Raw genomic sequence first — 27464 nt, forward strand, 5'->3', positions numbered from 1 at the left:
TTTTCTTGGGAAAAAAACTCAGCTATATCTTCCTAGGGGTAGTGCCATCCCCACTCAAATTGGCACAATACTTTTACACCTAGAGCCGGGACCCACAGGCTCAGGACCAGGTGAGCACACCATTTATCTCTTAAACATTGAGATTATTTTATACACCTTCCACACATTGGTCTGCTTCTTCCATTCTTTTCTTTTGAGGAACACCCCACATTGAAGGAGACGGGCCGTGCTACCCCAAATAAGCACACAAGCCATAATACTGAGCCAGTGTTCTCACATACAGGCTCCTTTAAATGTGAGTGTTCCATTTTTTTAAGATACCACTGATTGTGTTATATGTTATTATCCTAAAACCATCTGCACTATATTGTACCCTTTTATATTTTTCTCGATATGTACCCTACACAACATCATTGAATGTAAGATCATTTCGACCATTTTTGGTAAGCTATATGTGTTAAAGCGCTCCACTTATTGGTATAAGTTCTTTGTCACTTACACCGCACTTATAATTTTACACATTAACAATTTCCCTATCTCACATCGCACATGGAAGTGTCCCAACCCCCGAAGGTCCGCTGTATCACACCGGGGCCCCTCAAGTGGCACAGAGGCAAAGGTATCTGTGGCGAAACCAACCTCGCCACTGGGCATTGGAGAAGCCTGTTTGCCTGCCTGCTGACTATGGCCCCTGGGAGATTTGGCCCCTTAAATACAGTATTTGGGCATATTGTATTTTATTATGCTGCTGCTGGCCCTTTAAGAACCATCTGGGGACATACTGTGACTTTTGGGAACAATGCCCCTTTAAGACTGTGTCCCTTGTCCCCCTAATATACTTGGTTTGTGCCCTTTTCCCACTTGCTTCAGAAAATGGGGCTTACTAAACCAAGTACCACACAGACGGACCACCCAAAACTGGAAGCGAACAGGCAATTTACCTCCCAGGCTTGAAGACTGCTGTAGGTAAATTGCCGACCGCTGGGGGGCCGCCGTTCGCACAAACGAACATGTCGCGGCGCCATCTTTTTTCATTCAAATGTGGTCAGTGGTGTGTGGAGCCAAACTCATGGAACTGAAATCGGCTACACAGTTCCACGAACACCGCTGACCTTACCTTCTCCTACACTGAATTTTCAGCTGCATAGACCAAGTCCCGTTCGGCAATTTGAACGCACGTTCGAATGGGACTTAGTCATTTTTTTCAGTGTAAAATTGACCGACCGCACAGGCCAAATCTATGGAACTGTTTTGGGCATGAAAATGTGCTTGCGGTCGGTCATAAAAGGACTTCCAGTTAATTTTTTAACCCCTGTATGGAATTGGCTGAATTTTGACTATGTTTATAATTAAAGTGCTGAATAATAATATGTAATGTTATGAAGATTGAATGCATATTTTTAAAGTTACAGTGCATGTGTAAAACTATTTCTGTATTGGCAGAGGGGAGGATTTTGTGTGGGGGTGTCTGTGGGTATTGTACGTATTGATTGGTTGTTCTGCAAAACCCTGTGGGCGGTACTATGCGTATAAAATGTGCATAAAAGCAAAGTGTTTGATTAAAAAGCTTGAGTTCTACTTCACCCTCGATTTGGAGTCCTGTTTCTTATTGGTGGAATCTGATACAAGAGATTGCTATGCTCTGCATATTCCTTTGCTATAATCACTCCTAAGCTCTTTTAAGAGCTTGTTCCTGTCGTGCTCTCTGAAGGAGTCTACGGTTGTTATGGTGTCGGCTGGAGTGCTTGAAGACCTCAGGAAGCGCTAGGATCATCCTTCAACGAAGGTACCCAGTTGGGGTGCCCGTCAATCCATTACAGTATCCACACCAATATTAGCCACAGCGTCCCTCGCCAACAAGGACACAGGGGAATTGTTCCCCCCCAGCCCCACTCATAAGCGGCGGGTGGGGGCTAATTGTAAAAAACAACTACCCCCCCCACTCAGTGACTAGGGACGCCCAAGCCAAGTAATCATTTTGAACATGCAAATCCAAGTACTCCCGGCAGCACAGTTATTGAAGTAAAAGATACACAGAATAAGGTGTGTTATTCGGTTTATTAAAGTATTTGTAAATTAAATCCAGAGACATGAGAGGATTGAGGATGAGAGGACATTGAGAGGAAGAGATATGAAAACAGACTATGCATATACATAAAAATAAATTTTTTATTGTATATATTACAAACAATAACAAGGAAAAAATGGCACTGTCATTATAATAAACGTAGCAGCAACCTAATCTTTGTGATAATCAAAATTATTAGTAAATGGTATATATTAGACCATATATGGGGCATGCCTTTAAATACAGACATTATTTTTTTAGAATGTTTCTGGTAGTGCAAATGGAAAATTTTATTTTAATCACGGTGACAGAAATCCTGTCAACTTTGCCGATTGTTGTAATATATATAGCTACCTTATAAGGTGTTTTGTTTCTGGTTTTAGGTAGCAATGCAGATTAAATATCGAAGTATAGTTTGTGAAAATGATAAAACGTGTACTTTTATTTACTTGCAGAAAGTTCAGACAACTGAATGCATCTCATACGAAGCGCCAAAACCAAGTCCAATTACTCGTTTTGTACATACAAATACAAATACTACTTGCACTATACTTGGTAAAGTAAAAGCTATTGAGAATAAGGTGTGTTATTTGGCATTATAACAAAGAGATGGTTGTTTAAAAACGGAAACCTACAAAGTTCGAAGTTAGATGCATAATTATGACAACAGAGTATGCATATACATAATGGATTTAAAAATATATATTTCACATTTGAGCACCACTAGGATGCATATGGTTTAAGGCAGTGGTTCCCAACCATTTTTCACTTGAGTACACCATGTCAGTCTAATTCCAAAAATTGTACCCCTCATATTAGCGAAATGTTTGTTATTAATATAGTTGCGGTTATTTTAATTGTATATGTTTTCTCTGCCCCATTTCTCCTCTGCCATAGGCTCTCACCGCTCCATTTCTGCCCCAGACTCTCCTTGCTGCTCCTCCGCCCTAGGCTATCCCCTCTCTCTCTGCCACAGGCTCTCCCTGCTCCCCGTTTTGCCCCAGGCTCCCCCTGCTTCTTTTCTGCCCCAGGCTGCCCTGCTTCTCCGTTACCCCGTACTTTTCCTTTGCTTCTTCTCTGCCCCAGGCTGCCCTGTTTCCTCTCTCCCCCAGGCTCCCCTGTTTCTCCTCCTCCTCTGCCCCAAGCTCCCCTGTTTCTCCTCCTCCTCTGCCCCTGGCTCCCCTGTTTCTCCTTCTCCTCTGCCCCAGGCTCCTTCTCCTCTGCTCCAGGCTCCCCTGTTTCTCCTCCTCCTCTGCCCCATGCTCCCATGTTTCTCCTCCTCCTCTGCCCCAGACTTCCCCTGCGTTTCCTGTCCCTCAAGCTCCCATTGCTTTTCCTCTGCCACAGGCTCCCCCTGCTTTTCCTCTTCCCCTACGCTTCATCTACCACAGGCTGCCCTGCTTCATCTCTCTCCCAGGTTCTCCCTGCTTCTCCTCCTCTGCCCCAGGCTGCCCTGCTTCTCCTCTGAACAAAACAAAGGATACAGGTAGCACCAAAATAAATACAATATTGTGGTAAGTAATCAAAAGGTACCAAGTAAAAGATAAAAATGTCCTGTTGAGGTTATAAAAGTCTTCAAATGTTGAATAAAATGTCTCCGGAATGGTATCACACATTAATGGCATATGCAAAAGAGAGAATAGGAAACCAATAGTGCAGTACTGTAAGTCTATGGACTACAGACAACGTAGAACTAAAAATTGCCAACTCACATTTTTCAGAGCTATAACCAGCTCTCGGTTATATCACTATCTTTCATAAAATCACAATGCGTTTCACCTTATTAGGCTTCTTCCAGTCAGCGTTGTGATTTTACTAATATTTGTTTAAATAAAAGTAAGATTTTTAGACTACCTATTTGCTTTGGGGCAGTCTCTTTATAATTTTATTTAGTTCTTTGTTTTATTTTATTTGTACCTGGCGCAACCTATTTTCCGTACACATCAGGTCCATCATCAAAAGTATCCTAGGTGGGGATTGTTCCACCCATACTGTTAGAGCGGTTTGTCTGCTCCCAAAATTATATTTAATCTTACTACTACTTATTTGCAAATATGGAGTGCACTATGGGCCTTCTTTTTCTTTAATTGCATGTAAACTACACTACAACTACCGTTTGAGGGATATCCTACAAGTGGGGAGTTGAAATATCACTGTAAGCTGTTTTACCGAGAGCTGGTTATGAAAAACGTTGGCAATTTTTAGTTCTACGTTGCCTGTAGTCCATAGACTTACAATACTGCACTATTGGTCTCCTATTCTTTCTTTTGCATATGCCATTGATGTGTGATACCACTCCGGAGACATCTTATTCAACATTTGAAGACTTTTATAACCTTAAAAGGACATTTTTATATTTTATTTGGTACCTTTTGATTACTTACCACAATATTGTATTTATTTTGGCGCTACCTGTATCCTTTGTTCTGTTTGATTTATCCTTGAAGGTTTTGAGGGTTACCTTCCTATTCAGGTGTGCAGCCCCCTTGTGATCAGTTATTTTAGCGCTGTTCCACCCTTGTTTTTTGTGTTCTATACCTGCTGCTCCCCTGCTTCTCCTCTCCCCCAGACACCCCTGCTTCTCCTCTCCCGCTTCTCCTCTGCCCAAGGCTCCCCTGTTTCTCTTCCTCTGCCCTGGCTCCCCTGCTTCTCAGGCTTTCCCCTGCTTCTCCTCTGCCCAAGGCTCCCCTGTTTCTCCTCCTCTGCCCCAGGCTCCCCCTGCTTTTCCTCTGCCCCTGGCACCCCTTCTTCTCCTTCTCCTCTGCCCCAGGCTCCACTTCTTCTCCTTCTCCTCTGCCCAAGGCTCCCCTTCTTCTCCTTCTCCTCTGCCCAAGGCTCCCCTTCTCCTCTGCCCAAGGCTCCCCTTCTCCTTCTCCTCTGCCCAAGGCTCCCCTTCTTCTCCTCCTCTGCCCAAGGCTCCCGTTTCTCCTTCTCTGCCCCAGGCTCACCCCTTGCTTTTCCTCCTCTGCCCAAGGCTCCCCTGCTTCTCCTTCTCCTCTGCCCAAGACTTTCTTCTGCCCCCAGGGTCTCCCTGCTTTTCCTCTGCCCCAGTCCCCCCCCCTGCTTTTCCTCTGCCCCAGGCTCCTCCCTGTGTTTTCTCTGCCTCAAGCTCCCCCTGATTTTCCTATGCTCTAGGCTCCCTGGTTCTCCTTTAGCCCTACTCTTCTTCTGCCACAGGCTGGCCTGCTTCTCTCCCCCAGGTTCTTCCTGCTTCTCTTCCTCTTCCTAGGCTCCCCTGTTTCTCCTCCTCTGCCCCAGGCTCCCCTGTTTCTCCTCCTCTGCCACAGGCTCCAATGCTTTTCCTTTGCCTAATACCTCCCTCCTCTGCTTTTTCTCTGCCTCAGGCCCCCCTCCCAAACTTTTCCTCTGCCCCAGGCCCCTCCCCAGCTTTTCCTCTGCCCCAGGCTCCTCCCCAGCTTTTCCTCTGCCCCAGGCTCCCCCTTGCTTTTCCTCTCCCCAAAGCTCCCACCTGCTCCTCCTCTTTTCCAGGCTCTCCCTGATTCTCCTCTCCCCCTAGACTTCCTCTGCCCCAGGCTTCCCTGCTCCTCCTCTCCCCCAGTCTTCCTGATTATTTTCTCCCCCATGCTCCCTAGTTCTCCTCTCCCCCTGCTCTGCCTCTGCTCCTCCTCTCCTCCAGGCTCCTCTGCTCCTCCTGTCCCCAAGGCTCTCCCTGCTCCTTCTCTGGTTGACCGTGTTGGGGCAGTATTTGGGGATGAAGGAAGTGTGTGGGATGGTGACAGTATGGGGCAGTGTGACTGTGGGGAGGGGGCAGTGTGACAGTTTTGTGCAGTGTGACTGGGGAGGGGGGCATTGTGACAGTGGGGAGGGCAGTGTTTGGGGAGGGGGCAGTGTTTGGGGAGGGGCAGTGTGACGGTGGGGGCGTTGTGACAGTGGGGAGGGTGAAGGGTGTGGGGGGCAGTGTGACAGTGGTTAGGGGGTCAGTGGGACAGTAGGAAGAGGGCTGGGAGTGGGGGGGCAGTGTGACACTGGGGAGGTGACAGTGTGGGGTGGGGAAGTGTGACAGTGGGTAGGGGGCAGTGTGACAGTATGGAGGGGGCTGGGTGGGGGGGGCAGTGGCACAGTAGAAAGGGGGCAGTGTGACAGTAAGGAGGTGGCTGGATGTGGGAGGGCAGTATGAGGGGCAATGTGACAGTGTGGAGTATGGGGGGCAATGGGACAGTGGGGAGGGCAGTGTGACAGTGGGGAGAGGGCAAGGTGTGGGGGCAGTGTGACAGTGGGGAGGGGGCAGGGTGTGGGGGACACTGTTAATATTGGCAAAGTGAGTGTGTATGTGTTAGTGTGTCTGTTATTGTGTGTTGTGTGTGTCTGTTATTGTGTGTTGTGTGTGTCTGTTATTGTGTGTTGTGTGTGTCTGTTATTGAGTGTCTGCTAGTGAGTGTGTGTTAGTGTGCCAGTGAGTGTTACTGTGTGTGTGTTACGGAGTGTGTTAGTTTGTCTGTTATTGTGTTAGTTTGTGTCAGTGATTGCGTGTGTGTGTCTGTTACTGAGTGTGTTAGTTTGTGTGTGTCTGCTAGTGAGTCTGTTTGGTGTCTGTTAGTGAGTGTGTGTGTTTGTAAGTGAGTGTGTGTATGTGTCTGTCTGTCAGTGAGTGTGTATGTATGTCTGTCACTGAGTGTGTGTCTGTCAGTAAATGTGTGTGTCTGTTAGCGGGTGGAGGGAGGCCACTGGATGGAGGCCACAATCAAGGGGGACTTGTTTTAGGTAATGTAAATAAAAGTATAATTTCTGCATATTTACTTGCAGAAATTCCTGTCAACTCAATGTACCTCATATGCTGAAACACAACCAACTCCAAGTACTCGTTTCGTACCTGCATATCCACATACTACTGGCACTGCACTTGGTGAAATAAAAGCTATACGCAGAAAGGTGTGTTATTTGCCTTATATACAAAGTATTGGTAGTTTGAAACCAGAAACATACAAAGTTCTACGTAATGCATTTACGTGTGACCATTTCCCCTTCGAGAGCAAGAGATATTAAAGCATAGTATGCATACACATCATGATGCTTTTTCTCTGATGTTGTACATAGGAAAGAATAATCAAAAGACAAACAGAATTAAATATGGCAGGGAAATAAATTTTGGAAGATAAATCTGATGTGGCAATTCCAAGTCATTACTACATGAACCCTGGGTCCTTATTAGTGGTTGAGGCACTGTAGTAGTGACAGGCAGTGACAAGTAGTGACAGGCAGTGCATATCACAGCTAAATGTCAATGCTTCTTGCAGTTAGTATTTTCTAGATGCAGCACAGCAACAAGTCATTATGCTGACCATAGTGCATTAACCGTACTATTGATAATGTGTTTGTAGGACTGAGAAGCAGTGACAGGTGATGTGCAATGTGTCTTTTTGTTGCTGTGTACTGCATTCTTCTAGTGACTATGAACTGCTCAGTGAGCGTAAAGAATGTGATTTCACACTCCTATCAGCCACTTCAAGATCCGCTCACTAGTAAAATAATGCTTACCAAAGAGTGATAAGCAGCTCCGTTGCATGTCGTGTGTCAATGCTTCTGATTACTTCAACTACATGACCAATTGTGTGTGGCACCCTGACTTCAAATAGGTTGCTGCCGTAGGCTAAAAACTGCTCAGGGAAGCATTTGACTTGCAAGTGCCACCTGAATCAACTAACGCCAAAAAGGACGCTATGATCTTCTTATCGCTAACTCTATGGATTAGGTTAAGGACCTAATATTATCTGAAGCTCCCTTGGCCCTGACGATCCCCGATTGGTCTTGATGTATCAATAACTATAAATATTTGCAATTTTTATAGCACTTTTCTCCCTGTGAGACTCAAAGCACTTTACATATATACAAACATGAAGACATAAAAGTTAGGAGTTTCTGAAGGTCAGATGAGCGGACTGAATGCCTGATGGAAGAGGTGGGTCTTTAACGTGTTTTTTTTTTTTTAAAGTCTGTAAGTGCCTCTCTGTGCACGGTAAAGAGTTCCAGAAGGTAGGGGCAGTATGGCTGAATGCCCTGGAACCTGAGTCTGTCTTTTTATTCCTGGCACTGACAGGAGGGTTTTGCTGGCTGGCTGACCGAAGTGAACAGGATGGAATGTAGAGTGCCAGGAGCTCCTTCAGGTACTGTGGGCCTTGATTGTTTAAGGCTTTGAAGGTTAGCAGGCCAATTTTAAAATATGTTTGCAATTTAATTAGAAGCCAATGCAGGGAGTGGAAAACAGGTGTTATGTGGCAGGAGCGAGTTTGATTGGTCAGTCTGGCTGCTGCATTTTGTACAGTCTGAAGGTGATGGAGTTATTTTTCTGGGAGGCCCAAGTAAAGTACATTGCAGTAATCTAGCCGAGAGGATACAAATGCATGGATTAATGTTGACATATCATCCGGTGGAATTAAGTGTTGTATCCTGGCTATGTTTTTCAGATGAAAGTAGACCGATTTTATTACGGAGGAAATCTGCTGTTTAAATGATAGTCCAGAGTCAATCAGCACTCTGAGGTTTCATACCTTTGATGAACTAATGAGTTCAGAACCTCCAAGCTCCAGGCCAGTTGGGTGATCATGGGATATTTTTGTTGCCCAGGTTCCCCTCACTAAGTGTAACTCCGTTTTTTCTGGGTTCACCAGAAGCCAACTAGTATTAATCCATTCTATGAGGTCTGCTAAGCAACTGTTGATGCGGCATGTTTGGTCTGTGGTATCTGGAGCAAAGGAGAAGTAGAGTTGTGTGTCATCAGTGTAACAATGATACCTTAGGCCATGTTGCCTAATTATGTCCCCCAGTGGTAGCAAGTAAATTGCGAATAGAATGGAGACAAGATGGATCCTTGTGGAACTCTGCAGGCCAGTTCTGTCTGTGCCAATGAGCTTGATCTTGATGTTACTCTCTGTGATCTACAAGTGAGGAAAGATTTAAACCAGTTAAGGATTGTGCCTCCTAGACAACAGATGTGCTGCAAGTGCTCTATTAACATTCTGTGGTCAGTGGTGTCAAATGCAGATGAGAGATCCAAGAGGATTAGGATGGTATAATCACCTTTGTCTCTCGCCATAAGGAGATCATTTAGCACTCGGGACTAGCGCTGTTTCAGTGCTGTGGTGGCATCTGAAACCTGACTGGAAAGGATTAAAGATGTTCAAGCCTCCAGTTGAGTTATCACTACTTTTTTTTTTATTATTTTGTCCAGAAATGGAAGGTTGGATACTGTTCTGTAATTAGCCATGCACCCTGTGTCTAATAAAGGTTTCTTTAGGAGGATCTGGGAAGTCTCCAGTTTTTAGTGAACACTACACTATTTTTGTGAGGGCTGAGGTGAGTGTTTCAATGCATGCAGATATAAGCCGAGTTGGAGCAGGGTCTAAGTCACACGTAGTAGGATGTAACTTTTGCATGTTTTTTTTAACTTCCTTTATATCCACATTTGTAACAGTGGACCATAAACTGGCCCAATCTGGCATTCCATTGTAGTGTTACTGGTGTGTAACTGTTTGACCTGCTATGGTAGAGGCTCAGATTGAGGAAATCTTGTCTCTGAAGAAGATCACAAACACTTCACACTTATCCTGAGAAAAGTTGGTGGGGATATGCATGCATGCTGGTTTGTAGAGCCTTTCTACTGTGTGGAACAATGGCCTGGGTCTATTGTGGGAAAGTGCAATTTCGTGTGATAAAAATGAAGATTTTTTTTCTGAGTTATCTTGAATAGATATTCATTTAGATGTTTGGTAAGAGTGGCTTTATCCTCTGGATCATGTGTGCTGCGCCACTTTCTCTCGAGTTTACGGCCTGTTCTCTACATTTCTGATTGCTATCAAACCACGGTGCATTGTTGTGGGTTTTGACAGTGCGTATGCTTTCTAGGGTGTCTCTCATGGTTTTGTTGTAGAGTCGGACTAAGGAGCTGGGGTCTTCACAGGTGCCCATTAGTTCACTTAGATCCATATGTGATGTTACATCCAATGGCGTCACCCGTTTTAATGAGTGGTTTTTGACCAGGTTCTTAGACTGGGGTCTGGCTGATTGTGATACAATGGAGAAGTGAATGGAGTTGTGGTCTGACCAAACAACTGGATTTACAGTTACTGGTGACACTTCTAGTCCAGACTGGAACACTAGATCAAGTGTATGACCCTTTCTGTGGGTGGAAGTGGCGACGATTTGTGTGAAGCCGTGTGCACTCATCAAGCTGAGGAGATCCGGTCCAAGCAGGGATAGGGTGTCATCAATCCAAGTATTGAAGTCTCCCAATATAAGCCATCTGGGGTGTTCAAGGCAAAGCCAGCCAAAAGGTCTGAGAGTTCCTGAATACATTTCTTTCCATCTCCTGGGGGGTCTGTATATTAACAGTATCCGGAATCCTGTATCTATTGAGAGGCTGGTAGCTATGCATTCAAAAGATTGGGGTTAGTGGACTGATATTGGTCTGGGATTTAAGGATGATTTCGCAAAGATCATAACTCCACCTCCCTTGCGATCTTGTCTCGGGCGGTGGAACACCGTGTAATTGCCTGGAATAGCTGCCTCTAGAATAGGCCCGCATTTTCACCTAGCCATAATTCTGTAATGCACGCTAATTTGCATGTTTCAATAAGGTCGGCAATAATAGCTGTTTTGTTCCTTATTGATCTGGCATTGCACAGGATTGATATGATACGAGAGTCTTGGGATTCTGAGTTTTTGCTCTTTACTTTGAAAACAGTGTGTCTTCTAATGGGGTGTGGGGGGGGGGGGGTGTCACACAAGGATTCCTTGATTTGTTAGTGCGTTTTTTGTGGCTTCTAGGTTGAATCACTTCAATTGGGATGGCAGGTAGACAGGGTGGTGGAGCAGCTGTGATAATGTCAGGGTATTGAACTAAGTTTTGATTTTCCTCCAGGGCAGCCCCTATCAGTCCCTTTGAAGATGCCAAATGATTTTAGGGTAACCGCTAGAGAGGGACTGAGTGCAGCGACCGCTTTTTGGGGTCTTAAGGAATACAGATATGAGGGAGTATAGGTGGTCATTCCCTCAGCAGTAAAGGAGTTAAAATAGCTTCTATTTTTTATAGGGATGTTAGCAGTTGGGGCTGGTTACATTGCCCTGCTCTATTGGAGTCAGGCCAGAGTGAGGTGCGAGATTTTGCACTTCAGGCTGCATTGTAGATAACAGATAAGAAAGCATGCATGCAGGTCAGATTACAGATGTTCAAAACCAATGTGTTTTAGTGAAATAGTTTTCTTGACATTTAGAAATGAAATCTGAGCATTTAATCAGCTGTGTATCTCAGTTTAGCAATGCAATCCGTTCAATTTTGGTAAATCCAATTGTGTGATATGTGCAGTCCTTGAAATAGTTGTGATGAATTATGAGTGCAAGGAGGTTAAAATTAAGATTATTCCTGGAGAGGTCAGGAGCCTGACAAAAAAAACTCAAGTATGGTATGACCTCTTTGAGTCTATTTACAAGCAGCTTTGAGTATATCTTGATATCCAAATTATGAGTGATATGGGTCTGTAACTAGAAATCCTTGTAGAATCTTTCTTACATTTTTGAATCAGGAGAATTGAAGCTTGGAGGAATTATTTTGGCAATTGCTCTGTCTTTGGAAGAAGGGAAAACCATCTCATAAGTAAAGGCACCACTATAGGTTTGAATTTTCTGATCGAAGATAGCTGTAAAGCCATCCGATCCTGGGGCCTTATTTGATTTTAATGTATTTATAACCTCTTCAATCTCCAATAAGCCTTAATGCATGATTTAACTTCTCTAACTGTTCCTTACTCATTTTTTGAAGTTTTAAATTCTGTAAAAGATTTAATTTGAGATTTACAAATATTACTTGAATTAATATTAAAGAGTGAATTATAATAATCATGAAAAGCCTTTGAAATTTTATGTGGGGATAGGAAAGTTTGATTTGCTACAATGAATTTTTTTGATGATTTCAGTTTTACATTTTTGTTTTCATTTATTTGGTAATGATTTCCCTGTTCTATTGTTGCAATATTACCATTTTTGTTTTAATCTTTAAATATTTCTACTGATGTTTTCTGATCATTCCCCCTTCATCTGTTCCCTCATTTCATTTAATTTATTTACTATATTAGCCTCTGCATTGTTATTATGAATATATTCCATTTTAGACAATTCGATATAGAGATTTAGTAGGTTCTCGCTTTTTTTTTCCTTTTAACTTGTGAACCCATCTTAATACAGAATACCCTCATTAATAATTTAACGGGATGCCCATAGAGTTACATCAGATATTTTTACGTGGCTATTAATTTCCCTGGCCTTTTCTGCTTCTTTGTATAATACTTCAAACTTCCATCTGATTTCAACAAATTATCGTTTAGTCTCCATCTTGTTCTAGTTTTGTATTAAGTTATTACCTAATTCCATAAATAAAGGAGCATAATCAGACTATGTTGTTGGTGCTATATTAATGCTCTTAATTAAATGTAAGCAATCAATCCTGGGAAAAAAAAATATATATAAATAAATATGTTTGATGTAGATTTGAGTAGAAGGTATAATCACTGATTAAAGGATTGAACGCTCTACAGGAATCATATAAAGCGTTTTGGGAACTGGTAGGATATGTTTTTATAGATTGAATCTTATTGATACTTCTATCTAATTTGGGATTTACCACGCAATTAAAATTGCCCTTAATTAAAGTACCCACCCTGATCTTTTCAATCTTAAAATAAGTTTTCCTAATAAAAAAGGGTTGTTGATTCGAAGCATATATATATTGAGTAAGGTATATGTTATGTAGTTGATTTTGACTATTATAATCTGGTATTGTCCTTTTATGTCCCCATCACTGTGGATTAATTTCACTTTTAATTTGTTTGAAAAGATTACTACCCCCCTATTTTTCTTGTCATTAGAATTTGCCACATAAATCTGAGGGAAACTTTAATATTTTCATAATTTCCTTGGATCCTCTACCCGGTGGGTTTCCTGGATGAAACCACATCAATCTCCTTCATAACATTATATAGGTAACCTCTTTTATAAGGTGAATTTAACCCCTTGGTATGAAGTGATACAAACTTTAAAGACATGCATACTGTAGTTTAAATGCATTTGTTTATCTGGAATTTCCACTATTTGAATCCCCCTCTACATCCAGTCCAACAATTGGTAACACACTAAGCCATGACGGAATGAAATCCTGCAGCATATGCAAGGTCACCCTGGTCAAGAAAGCACATGTACAGGCCCGTCTGAAGTTTGCCAATGAACATCTGCATGAATCAGAGGAGAACTGGGTGAAAGTGTTGTGGTCAGATGAGACCAAAATCAAGCTCTTTGGCATCCACTCAACTCACAGTGTTTGGATGAGGAGGAATGCTGCCTATGAACCCAAGAACACCATCCCCACCGTCAAACATAGAGGTGGAAACATTATGCTTTTGGGGTGCTAAGAGGACTGGACAACTGCACCGCACCATGTACCGTCAAATCTTGGGTGAGAACCTCCTTCCCTCAGCCAGGGCATTGAAAATGGGATGTGGATGGGTATTCCAGCATGACAATGACCCAAAACACACAGCCAAGGCAACAAAGGAGTGGCTCAAGAAGAAGCACATTAAGGTCTTGGAGTGGCCTAGCCAGTTTCCAAATCTTAATCCCATAGAAAATCTATGGTGGGAGCTGAAGGGAACTGACTCTCCTGGGTTTCAAACCCTGGTTTACATGCTGCTAAACCTCTTCCTTACCAGTACACCAGCCTGCCTTTTGCAAATATACCTGAGATCTGATAACCTTGACTCTACAAGCAATGATATCAGTGACAACTCTCTTCAGCTGTGTCTTGTCAGGTGTCTGGTTCTTGGCCTATATACGCCACTTCCGGTCTCTGTACCTTTGTCAGATTATTGTGGTTCCTGTACTCTCTAATCAAGCTTGTTCCTGTTTCTCCTACCTGTTGCTGAATTTGGACCGTTTTTACTTTGCTGCTTCTCCTTCCCACTGACCTTGGCTTGCCTCACTACGATTATCATCTTTCTGTTGCAGTCTCTCATCTCTGCTTAAGACCAGACGGCCACTCAAGGCTCAGGGGCTCAACCACCTGGGTAACGAGTGGCTACCTCTGGCAGAAAACATTGCTGATCTGGCTACTGGACTCCAAAACTTTGTAACATCAATATCATTACAGTCAGCCTCGCAACTTTAAGGACTTGGATGGGATCTTCAAAGAGGAGTGGGACAAAATCCCTCCTGAGATGTGTGCAAACCTGGTGGCCAACTACAATTAAAGTATGACTCTGTGATTCCCAACAAGGGTTTTTCAACCAAGTACTAAGTCAAAGGGGTCAAATACTTACTTCACTCATTGACATGCAAATCAATTTATAACTTTTTTTTGTTATTCTGTCTCTCACTGTTAAAATACACCTACCATTAAAATTGTAGACTGATCATTTCTTTTGATCAAAATTGGCAGGGGATCAAATACTTTTTTCCCTCACTGTATTTATTCCTTCCAGATTAAAAAGGAAAAAAGAGGTGTGAAGGAAAGGAGCAGAGAGAGGAAGAAAAAACTACCCGTATTTATTCGAGTATAACGCGCACACGTGTATAACTCGCACCCCTAATTTTCGATTAAAAATCGGTATAAAATTTTATACCGATTTTTTATCTAAAATTAGGGTGCTTGTTATACTCGAATAAATATTCGAGTGGGTGCTCGATAATACCGACCGCCGGGCTCATTACAAGCCCGGCGGTCCTGGGGGGGCGGGCAGCAAGCGTTTACTCACCTCCGTGCAGCTCCTCCAGCTTCCCAGTGTAAATCTCGCGAGACCCGCGGCCAGCTCTGACGACGTCGTCAGAGCTGGCCGCGGGTCTCGCGAGATTTACACTGGGAAGCTGGAGGAGCTGCACGGAGGTGAGTAAACGCTTGCTGCCCGCCCCCCCAGGACCGCCAGGCTTGTAATGAGCCCGGCGGTCCTGGGAGGTATATTTATTCGAGTATAACGCGCACCCCTAATTTTAAATTAAAAATCGGTAAAAAAAATGCGCGTTGTACTCGAATAAATACGGTAATTGTACAATATGGAATAAAATTTAATTATCATGGTTGGGTAGACTAGAATCTGTAAATGCATATTTGCTACCAGAATTACTCTATTTAGAACAATACCAATCAGAGTAAGTCCTGTAATATTGCATAATTTCTCAAAAAATAATCTCTGGATTTATTTGGGCAAATAAGAAGCCCAGGATTGCATTTTAGGTATGATTAACCCCTTAAGGACCAAACTTCTGGAATAAAAGGGAATCATGACATGTCATGTGTCCTTAAGGGGTTAATTGTTTTAAATAAATTAATTGATGATAGATATTAAGTTTATTTGCATGTACTTCTGTTGTATATGTTGTAATGATAAAAATTATAATAAAGACCATATAAAAGTAAAATGTAAAACAATGTTGCACTTAGCCAGTTAGATTAATCTGTGTCTTATTTCATTTATGTGAGTTTTACATTGTGCTAGAATTCTTTATATTTATCACCGTGACAGAAATCCTGACAACTTTGCAAATAGTTGTACACGATTACATATATACCTTATAAGGTTATTGTTTTTTTGTTTTAGGTAGCAATGTAGATGTATAGTTTGAGGAAATTGTAAAACATTGCAGTTTTATTTACTTGCAGAAAGTCCAGCCAACTGAAAGCACCTTATATGAAGGACCACAACCAAGCCCAAGTACTCCTGGCACTAAACTTTATAAAGTAGAAGCTGCACCGAATAAGGTGTGTTATTCAAGGTGTTAACAAAGTATTGGTTATTTATAACCAGAAACATACCAAGTGACAATTTATATTCAGAATTATGACTCTCTCCTTTGAGAGCAATGGATATAAAAACATAATGGAAATATAAAATATTTCATTATATTTCACATTTGAGGATACATATGGTTTAAGGAATGCTTCTTTTGTTCATGCACATAACTTTTTTTTTTTTTTTACTGTTTCTCATGGTACAGCTCACTTTATGAGAATGGAAGTACACGGCGAGGGAGCTTTAATCTTCTTACTCTGCTCCCACTCGTGCCCTGTGATGCAGGGAGCTGGGTTATGGGGATTCCTTCCGTGGGCACCACTCTGACAGCCACTAGAGGGACTTCCGGCTTCTTGGACGATATTTAATCGTCTAAATGCCGCTCAATGTCGCCGAAATCCCCATAGGAAAGCATTAAATAATGCTTTCCTACGGGAAGATCCTAATGCGAGCACGGCCGTTGCCCTGCATGCGCATTAGGTGTCCGGCGGGAGAGGAGCGTGGGCGAAGCTGAGGCAGTGCCGAGGGACATCGGCACTGGACCCAAGTAAGTGACTGAAGAGGTTATTAACCCCTTCAGCTACGCGGGAGGGGGCCTTGACAACGGGGTAAGCTATTGTGCCAGGAAAACAAGTTTGTTTTCCTGGCACTATAGTTTCCCTTTAAAATATTACACTCAGCCAGTTAGATGAATCTGTGTCTTATTTCATTTATGGGAATTTTACATTGTGCTAGAATTTTTCTGGTTGTGCAAATGGAGAACTTCATATCTATCACCTTGACAGAAATCCTGTCAACTTTGCCAATTATTTTACATAAGTATATGCAGTTACTATATAAGGTGTTTGGCTGTTTGTTTTAGGTAACAGTGTAAATGCCAGAGTATAATTTTATCAAAATATAACAGGTGTAATTTTGTTTTATTATAACTTTCAGAAAGTGCAGGCAACTGAATGCACCTCATATGAAGTACCTCAGCCAAGTCCAAGGACTTGTTTTGTACATGCAAATCCAAGTATTCCTGGCAGCACAGTTGGTAAAGTAGAAGCGACACCGAATAAGGTACATTATTTGGCGTATTAACAAAGTATTGGTTGTTTAAAACCAGAAACATACAAGCGTATACATTCTGTACATATGTGTGACAATTTCTTCTTTGAGAGCAAGAGATAGAAAAACAGAGTATGCATATACATCATGGAAATACAAACAATTTCATATTTCCCCTTTGCCAGCACTAGGAAGCATATATAAAGACTGAGGACCTTAGGAATGGAGCCTCCTTTTAAAGCCTTTGGTGTTTTTCCTGTCCTCTCGGCTGTAAGGGACGGAGCTAACCATGATGTATATGCTGCTAATCATAATCATCCCACGCTGTGTAAAATGACAGAGAGCACTCTGATTGGTTAGATTCCAAGCCAACCAATCAGAGTGTTATGAGTCAAATTACACAGCGTGGGAAAATTCCAAAGAAATTTCCCACGCTGTGTAAAATTACTCAGAGCACTCTGATTGGATGGATTTCAAGCAATCCAATCAGAGTGTTATGAGTCATTTTACACAGCGTGGGAAAGTTCTTTGGAATTTTCCCACGCTGTGTAAAATGACAGAGCACTCTGATTGGCTTAAACCGACCAATCAGTGTTCTTATCCTAATTGCAGGGCGGGGCAAGGCTTTATAAGCCTTGCCCCGCCCTGCGGAGCTCAGTCTGCGCCGTGCCCTCGTCGGGTGAAGATGGATTCATTTTTTTAGCGGCCAGTTTTTTCTTTTTCTTCTGTATTTTTTTTTTTTTTCGCTCAGGTTTTTTCTGTTATTTTATGTTCAACGGTTTTTTATTTGACCTTTTTGGGGCTGAAAAAAGAAGATTTTAGAAAAAAGAAGACATCAAATGGTAAGTTTTATTTTTCTTTACAGGTTAGTTATTTTATTCCCCCCTCACTATTTTTAGGGTGAGGGGGGTAGGTGGGGGATAGTTTTTTTTTTATTTGGGTGGGGCTGGTGACTAGGGGCTTGGGGATAATGACAATGAGTGGTGGGTGGGGGCCATAAATAACAATGTGGTTTGTTTGTTTTTTAACAGTGAGCAGCCACAGGGGTCTTTCAGCCTTTTGGTAGATAGCTCCCTAATACCGTGGGAATTAGGGAGTTATCTACTAAGCAGCTGCAAGATGCAGCCGCGGCACGAATAGGATCGGAGTTTCATTCGTTAGAATGAAATTCTGATCTGAACAAAGTCCCAAATTGCGTTCTAACACGAATTGAGAAACTGTTCTCATTCTGTTAGGACACAATTTGGCAGTTTTGCCGGCGTTCTGTCTAAATGACAGGATGTTCGGGAATACTGATAGGAAGCATCGCGGGAACAGGGAGGAAAGCTAAGATTTGTGGGAAAATTTCCCTGACCACCGGAAATGAAGCACACTGTGCTCCTCCGCTGGTCAGAGATGGTCAGGCATAGGAAACCTCCATAAGACAAGTAGTACCTACTTTGTCTTATGTTTTAAAGAAAACTAGAGCATACAGGAAGAAATGAAGAACAGATCCTGACAGAGGAAGAGAAGATGAAGCGAGTAGGGTAAGTTTGGCATGACAGTGCCGCTTTAACCCCTTAAGGACACGTGACATGTCATGATTCCCTTTTATTCCTGACGTTTGGTCCTTAAGGGGTTAAGTAAGCTGGAGTAGTCTTGGGTCCTTTTAGGGTCTTTTAATGCACAAAATCAGGAAGTATATATTTCAAAGGGAGTTTCCTTTGCATTTTTTGCAGCATATTTGACATCTGTAAGCCAGGTTCCATGTACTTTATTTTGCACACACTACTGCATGTGCGTCATTTGCTTAGTTCTAGCATTGCCAAATTAACACAACCTGGCAAAGTCAGGATTCAATATTACACATATCTGTGTGCTATGCCCTTAATCCCTACACTTCTGTTTCTAGGCTCCAACATAAGGACGTATCAATATCACTATGGCTTACTGTAGTGGTAATAGGTAGCTGTGGGTGCAGGCCTTTTTGGTTTTTTTTTTTTTTTTTAAATGTTGTAAAATCACTTGACCAAAAACCCAAAGAATCTTGCACAATGCTGCACCATTAATTTCCAATGTCAGAATATCATTCGCTTTTATCTGTTGACATGTACTGCATGACAGTTCAAAAGTGCCAGACTGCTGCCGCCATTTATGTATGGTTCAACTCACGGTTAACTATTTGGGTGCTACTGAATTCCTATCTATGACATTACTATAATTGCAGGAATTTCTATTTTATTGGCAATAACATTTTGACTAAAAAAAAAAGGGAGTGCACATTTAGCTTTGTGGCATCATAACCACTACAATACACTGTAGTGGTGTTGGTGAGTGGAGTGTTCTTTTAAGTACCTGACTACATTGTGTTGACTCTTTCATTCCAATTTTAGGATTTATGTAATCAGAATTTAGTACATTTTTAAACATGCCAGGCTAAAATAGTGTTTTCTTACATAACTGAAAAACAAATATTTATAATTTAATTGTGCTGCAATGGCTTTTTCACAGCTGCTTCCTACAAGAAAAGAAATATGTTCCATTATTAAAGCGCCACTCTGTCCTCATCATTCTGGAATGAGAAGAGTAATAATCGGAAAGTACAAACCACATAAAGGCGGCAAGAAATCCATCGGTAATGCTATAAGTAATAAAACACTCTTGACCTAGTCTTCACCAATCTTTGTACCACCTTCAATCTCTCCAATGTTCCATTTCCTCTATCTGACCACCACCTGCTGACTTTTGACATCGGCATACCGCATACCCAAAGTATTCCACCATCATATGATCATAGCACCGGGAACCGTGCCTCCCTCTCCCCTGCCGGCTCTGCAGGAACAAAGGGGAGATCAGAGATCTCCCTCACCGGCATGCTAGCACTGTAATGCTGGCAGCCGGCAGGGAATTGACAGAGAGGACCCGGGGGAGTGCTAAACTGCAGCTGTGTCTGGTTTCTCTCCCGCAAGCTCGGAGCATTGCTGCGGTTACCTGCCACCTATACACACACACTGCACCCCTCACACACTGAACCCCTCACACACTCATTATCCCTCACACATACCATTGGTTTTTATTTCTGGCTGACGCTGATCTGTGAAATATTTCTCCTTGTTTCGCTGGGCCAACGGGCGTTAAAAGGTTGCAGAACACTGCCATATAGTGTTCCTTTAAGTTAGTTACCCTTCATTGAACTTACAATATACATTGTTATTGTTATGTTATCTCACTACTCAGTCAACTTATTTGATAAGGCTCCTGTGGTAATAAAAAATCACTGGATCTCAGAAGCAGTCATAATTACCTCTGCACTGTTTAAGTTACAAACAGGAAAATAAAATATGCCATAATTGTTATTCCATTTCAAGTATTTACCAGACACCAATATGATTTAACCTATTGCTTTCCAGACACAGTTCACCTCACAGGTCTTGTTAAATCAGCCAAATGAACCCTTAAGATGTCATAATCAATCATACCAGTCCTACTGGGTAACATTCCATGCATCCACTACACACACCACATGATTCATATTGTGAAAATTGAATAATGAATACACACCACATTGACAATATTTTAACAAGGAATAATGAATCCTACCCACTGGGCATGCCACCTCAGTCCAGCTGAGGCATTAGGCTTTAAATGCATCAGAAGGGACCACAGTGAAACTATCGCTCTCTGTCTAGCCCTCTCTGTTAGGTCCGCCACTGAGTAGGGAACAAGGAACTGTCACCTCCAGGAACCCAAAGGTTAATTTTAGACTATATAATACGTTTTAAATGAATAACAGGATAGATTTTTTTTCTATTTTCTTTTGAGTCTTGAGCAGTTGGCTCTAAATATACAATGGTCAAATATTGGGGTATGTGTATCACCTGGCATTTATGGAAAAATATTGCATTTATTTATCCATAAAAACAGCCACCTTGGCTACTTTAGTCTAAATGTTTAATTTTCTTCATTTCCCACTTTTGTAAATAAATACAAAAAATTATGATGATTATATCACTTTAGTTTATACAGTTGTACAAAGTAAAATAAAAAAAATTAAAAACTATGTACATGTGACAGTTTTACATATGGCAGTGAAAATTAATTCCTTCATCTACTAGAAAATGAGTGTGAATGTATGCTCAAACCTAAATATATGTTGGTGTTTTTAAGACTCATCGCAGAGTTGGCTAATCTGCCACCAGCATTCACAGGTTGGATTGAAATGCTAATGATAATGCAGTTGTGTAAAATGCCACATAAAATTGTTCCAAGATGGGGTGGCCTTTAGATACCCCATGTAAGTGGCAATGGGTAAAAAAATCAGACCTTCTCAAAAATTCTAAAACATTTCAGACATAACGCAAGATTAAATAAATAAATACTGCATCCCATAGTGAATACAATATTACTGTTTTAAATAACTGCTATAGTAGTGAATCTAACTTATGTGCAATGCTAATCTTATCGTTTTTGTTTTGTAGATTTCCTTTTGGATTAAGTGCCCATGTCATTGCATCAGCAGACCTGAAAATCTTATTTAAAACTGGAAACTGCAAAGAAATAAGGATGGAAGTTACTGTCTGAACAGTACCGTTACCAGCACAGGCTGTTAAATGTTTTGATTACTGCTCACTTAAATAGTTCAGCTATATAAAATCAATACATTAATATTGTTATGCTTATTGGCGTATGTCTATTCTGGTGTTCTTGTGTTGATAACAAAAATGGTTATGCTGCTATATTGTTTTTGCACTAAAATACATTTAGTAATTTATTTATGTATTAAAATTTAAATACATCTGAAGAAGCTCTTTTTTTAGCAGATTTTTTTCCCACTTTTCATTTTCTATTGTAAATACCCATTTTAAGCCAAAATAATTGTAGATTATACTAGCTTTAGTGTAACTATAATCTTAATTTTATTAATGACAGGAGGTGAATATTTGCTTAAGTCTCTCTTTACTAAAACTGCGCAGCAGCACATTAACATAGAGAGAAACAACCAATCAGAAAAAAGTAATTAAACCATAAAAGTGCACTGCCAGCCAACTACTTCCTCTTTCAAGCTGCGACAAAACAAAGTACATAAACAATATAACCCAATAGCAGTATCAAAAGAACTCAAATGAAGTCAGCCGATGACTTTCATCCTAAACTGGAAAATGAACGTGGATCAGAAGATGAAACGTTGAATTTTATCCAGCTGAAGATCTTGAACTTGGATCCGTAGAAGAACCATTAAACTGAAACAAGAGTCGAAAACTCTGATTAGTGAATGAAATGTACTGTGAAAAACATGAAGACCCATAATCAATCACAGACAGTACAACATCCATGAAATCACACCCAGACTTTCCCAAGGAAGGCGAATAACTGACCTATCTAATCACAGCCCTGAGAACAGACTAACAACTAGAGGTGGTCAAATAAAACAAACAAAAAGTACAAGGGAAGGGATAAACTGGGAGGGAAATATTCGCCTCCTGACATTAATAAAGTTAAGATTATAGTTACACTAAATCTAGTATAATCTACAATGTTATAACTTGACAGGAGGCTTCATATTTGCCGTTTAAACACTCCGACAGCAAAGAAGCATGACCCGCCGGTCAAAAATGAAATTGGCAAGAGGTGTCTTCTCGAGACCAGTCAGCTGAATGCATGATGTCCTTGAGAGAGGCGCCCGCCAAGACGGCCCCAGAGGCCGCCGCGCCTGTAACCGAATGCACTCCGAAAGTTGAATTCACACCCGCCAATGCAAAACAACCATTTAATCCATCACGCCAGAGTAGGAGACGAGACCGGTTTGTGAGGTCTGACATAAGAAATCAATAACTGACTGGAACGAGAAGGGCGAAATGCGGAGGTAATCGCCACATAATGAGACAGCGTCGTCGCTACACAGAGTTTAGGTGAGTCACGGAAATAAGGGTAAAAAACTAGCCGTCAAATCCAACTTCATACGTCGAGAGACGCTGAAGGTGACCCCTTCAGGAGAAAAAGAAAAGGCGTCGACATCGAAGGCCCGGACGTCGGAAACTCATCTGAAAGAAATTAGGCATAGGAGAAGTGCAAACTTAGCCGAAAGTTGACAGAGGGAAAGATCCTGATTACCAGGCCAATCCTGGAGAAACTACAAAACCCTGCATACATCCCAGAGGGAAGAATACTTGGGCATCGGAGGCCGCGAAAGCCTCATGCCTCGGAGAAGTCTGCAAATCAGCGGGCCCTGACTGATGGGAAAACCTCGAAGAGGTACGTGGGCCGCCAAAATCACCGACCTTGCCACGTAAACCGACCGATACGAATGTCGCAGGTCAAACAGGTGCAACAGAAAGTTCAGAACACTGGTTACCGGGCCCGTAAAGGGATCGGTATCCCGTTCCAGGCACCAACGACACCAAGAGTTCCATGCTGACAAGTAACATCTCCTAGTTCAAGGGGCCCAGGAGTCCCAAAGGAGGCCCTTGGCCGACAGCGATAACGCCTCAACATTCCAGGCACCCCTGAAAGAGTCCAGGCTTCTAAGCGAAGGCGGCCGTCCCTCACGAAGGGTGAAGATTGCCCCGGGAGTCCGTGAGTAGCATCAGCAGGGATGGTAGAAGCAGTGGATCCTGATGGGAGAGATCCAGCAGTTCTGGAACCCAGGCTTGACTGCTACAGAGGAGTCAGCAATACCAAAGACACACGTTGACGTCGAACTTGAAGTAGGACCCTGGGTATCATAGCAAACGGAGGAAACGCATAAGCTCCCCGTGACTGCCACACCTGAAGGAAAGCATCCACCGCTGTGCAAGCCGAATCCGGAAGCCAGCTGAAGTAGGTCGGGACTGTTGTGGATCAGAATGTTGATCTTTGCTATATTCAGAGGAAGCCCAAATTGTTGTTACAAGTGCACTTGGAGAAGCGAGAATTCGACACCAGACACCTGTTGGTATTCAAAATAAGCCTCTGCATCAGCTGGGTTTTATACATTAAAAAGTAAGTGCTTACGTGCAAATACTCTTAGCACAGTAATTTGAAGGGAGTACAGATAAGACATAGGGATGAGCGTCATGTACACATAACAAATACGTTTAAAGGTAAGAGAGAACAAAAATATTCGATTAGAGACATCTTAGGTGGGGGCTCTCTGTTCCCAGAACTTAGACATATATGGTCTTAAGTGTTGTTTAAGCATCAAGCATTTCCTGAGTCCAAGTTAGCCAATTTTAATATAGGATATCATTATATGACACCTATAAGCTTGAGCCTTGGAATCAAGATAAATTCTAGCACAATCCCCTCTTTTGATCCAAGGGTCACCCAAATGTCCAAGGTATTTCCAGGCCTGCTAGCCATAGCCTGTGGGACTTTCATTTATTGCTTCACCATGGTTCCCTTGGACTGAGAGACCACCAGAATCAGCGGAGGAGAGTTCCTTCATTTGTTAGGCGAGGTAACATCATAAAACGCTTTCGAAGTCGGAGCTGGAATGTAAGTTAAGGTACGACCAACAGTAGGTTTGCTTTTACATAGAGAGGTTAGTAGACATGAAAAAAATCTAAAGGTTAGAATAATGGCAAATACAGCTAATAGCAAAAAGTACAACATTTTCTTAATAGTAAAGTCAACCATGTTCCTAGCCCAAATGTCCAATCCCCAAAGAATCCAGTATCCTGTTTGATATCCTGTACTAAGTCATGTAAATCTTTTATATGTTTATGGATCATAGTGCCATGGTCAGATAGGTTAAAACAACACATACCTTCACAGCCTCACAGCCGTCATGTTTCATTAGTAAGTAGTCAATGGCTGCTCTATTCTCAAGGATTGCCTTCTTATTTGCCTGGTTGTCCATAAGTAACTCTTCTAGGGCCTGTGAAGTGCATTTAAACCTTTTGCAAGGGAACAGGCTACAGCATTAACTACTCTGTTATTATACAGTGCTAAGCCTGGGACTCCTACCAAGGTGTACGCTAGGGCAGAGTATTCAGCTTTAGATAAGATAGTGATTTCAGGGTTACAATCTGAAGTAAGGGTGTTTTTAACATCTCTCCTGTCTCTCAGCAGTTTGTGTAGCTGGGTGGTTTTAGTGATCAGGTCAGATTTGGAAAACATGGTCATGGTTAGGCGAGAGATTGCACAGGGACCTCCTGTAATGTTACCTGTCCCATAAGCATAAGTAATATTTCCACAGGAGAAAGTCCATCCTTTAGGAAGATAGACATTATAGTGGTAACTCATAACTTGGTGAGTTTTGGTACAATTCATAGTGGTGCTCAGGGCTCCACAATTCGTGGTATTTTTCCACCATGTGGGGCAAAACAGGGATTCAGTATTGGGGTCTCTTGAACAATTACATGAAAAAGACCAACATAGTTCAGCGCCTGTCACATTAATTGTCTTCAGGGCTAGGGTAGGCTTGCCTACCAATGGGTTGAAGGCATATGAATATAGTTGTAGAGATTTATTGGGTCTATGGGTATGTAGGTACTTCCTCAACAGTGAGATGGGGGTAGGGACAGCTATAAGACAAGATTCAATGGCGTTTTCAGTACTGAGGAGAGGGTTGAGGCAAAAGAAGGTTAAATTAAAAGCCTTTGCTAACCGCAACCATATATTTTCCTGCCATGCATTATTATTTTCTGGTCTTAAGTCAGAGTAGCATATCCGAACACATAAAATGGTAAAGGATAAGAACAGCTTCATGTTGGTGGATCAGTCGGAGTGACTTGTTTACAGTGACTGGCGTGTATCCACGTGGCTTTTCCTTCTAGTTTCACCAAGGTAGCCGTAGTTAAGAGCACTTGGAATGGACCGTCAAAGCGTGGTTCAAGTCCTTTCCTCACATGCCTCTTATCACCACCCAATCACCAGGTTGCAGTTTGTGAGTTGCAGAATCAGTCTGGATCTGGAATAGAATCAAAGACTTGTTTATGCACCCTGCCTAATCTTTGGTGTAGGGCCTGAACATAGGCAGTCATACTACCATGCTGCATCTGGAGGGTTTGGGGAAAATAGAGGCCTGTCTTTGGGGCACATCCAAACAGGATCTCAAAAGGCAATAGGCCATGTCTGGAATTGGGGGTGAATCTCATAGAAAAGAGTGCTAGGGGAAGGCATTCAGTCCAGGGCTTCCCTGTGCCTTGCATGGCTTTTGCAATCTTGTTCTTTAAGGTGCCATTTGCCCTTTCTACTTTCCCACTACTCTGGGGGTGATAGGGGGTGTGGAAGGCCTGACTGATCCCTAAGGCTTTCATAATTTTTTGCATTATTTCCCCAGTGAAATGACTACCTTTGTCACTTTCAATCACTTCAGGTACTCCATATCTACATACCAGTTCCTTCAGAAGCTCACTTGCTGTGACCTTCGTTGTGGCTTTCGACACTGGGTAGGCCTCAGGCCAACCTGAAAAGAGATCAATGCACACCAACACATATTCATACACTCCTACCTTAGGTAGTTGAATATAGTCTATCTGCAGTCTTTGAAACGGGTAAAGTGGCCTTGGTGTGTGCTTACTTGGTGTTTTGAAAGCCTGTCCTGGATTGTTTCTAGCACAAATCAAGCAAGCTTGGGTGTGTTTAGCTGCTACAACAGTAAATCCGGGTGCTACCCAATGGGTGTTTACTATGCTGTTCATGTGCATCTTGGATAGATGTGTAGGTCCATGGGCAATCTGGGCCATCATGGGGTACAACACTTGTGGCAAACACAGTCTTTTACCTTTCCTCCACATTCTGTCATCATCAGGTTCTGCATCTTGTTTCCTCCAGAGGTCATGTTCTTCCTTGCTTGCCTGTCTTTGTAAGCTCAACAGTATATTCTATCACAGGACCTGATAATTCGTCTTGGATGCGAAAAGGTCCACTGAGAACGTACCCTTCCAGTCTGCGATCTCGAGGAAAATGGGACAAAAGAGTCTCCAATCGCTGGCGTCCTTATGTCTGGAGAACCAATGCGCCGCCAGGTTCGATTACCCCGGAAATGATCCGCCTGGAGGTTGATGTTGCGCTGTAAAATCTCCTTCGTCACCTCTGAGAGTATCCAGGAGCGGGCTCCTCCCGGACGGTTGATGTATTGTACTGCCGAGATATTGTCCATCCTAAGGAGAACGCAAAAATCGGAAAGGTGACTCACCAGGCTCCGAATCACGAATGATCTCGCAAACAGGTATTTTTTGTAGAACCCTGACTCCATCTCCAACCACGGTCCCCCGGTGGAGCTGGTCGTCCAGGTTCGGTCTCCATGTCCGGAGTGATGGTCGGAGGAAGGCCTATTGCGTAGAAAACGGGCTTTCAGGCGTTGCATGGCCCTGTAATGTAGTGGGCCCGTGTAGATCGCTTGCCGTAGAATCCTCCTTATTTCCTTCTGACTGGTCGCTATCTTGGATAGAGGGAGGCGTAGGAGACATTCTCTCGCATCTATCTCGAAACCCAAGAACTAGACTACCTGGGTTGGAGTGATGGCCGACTTCTCTTGGTTGACCACTAAACCCAGGGATTTGAACAAGGAGACTGCAAAGTGTGTCGGACACCTCAGTCAGGAGGGCTCCTCGCAGAAAATCAGCAGATCGTCCAGCTAGACGATACAACGGACGCCC

General features: G+C 42.5%; 1 protein-coding gene across 1 annotated transcript in view; it reads left to right on the forward strand.

The window, feature by feature from the left end:
- LOC134600873 (meiosis-specific kinetochore protein-like) overlaps window positions 1–21513 on the forward strand; it is a 79719-nt gene extending 58206 nt beyond the window's left edge. Inside the window, exons 6-9 of the mRNA XM_063445263.1 lie at window positions 15723–15821; window positions 16789–16914; window positions 19393–19516; window positions 21360–21513. Of these exons, the coding sequence (XP_063301333.1) occupies window positions 15723–15821; window positions 16789–16914; window positions 19393–19516; window positions 21360–21376 (366 nt within the window). The 3' untranslated portion in view covers window positions 21377–21513. The remainder of the gene's footprint in view (window positions 1–15722; window positions 15822–16788; window positions 16915–19392; window positions 19517–21359) is intronic.
- The last annotated feature ends 5951 nt before the right edge of the window (window positions 21514–27464 follow it).

This window comes from Pelobates fuscus, chromosome 3 (genome assembly GCF_036172605.1).
Source record: "Pelobates fuscus isolate aPelFus1 chromosome 3, aPelFus1.pri, whole genome shotgun sequence".
Classification (NCBI taxonomy): domain Eukaryota; kingdom Metazoa; phylum Chordata; class Amphibia; order Anura; family Pelobatidae; genus Pelobates; species Pelobates fuscus.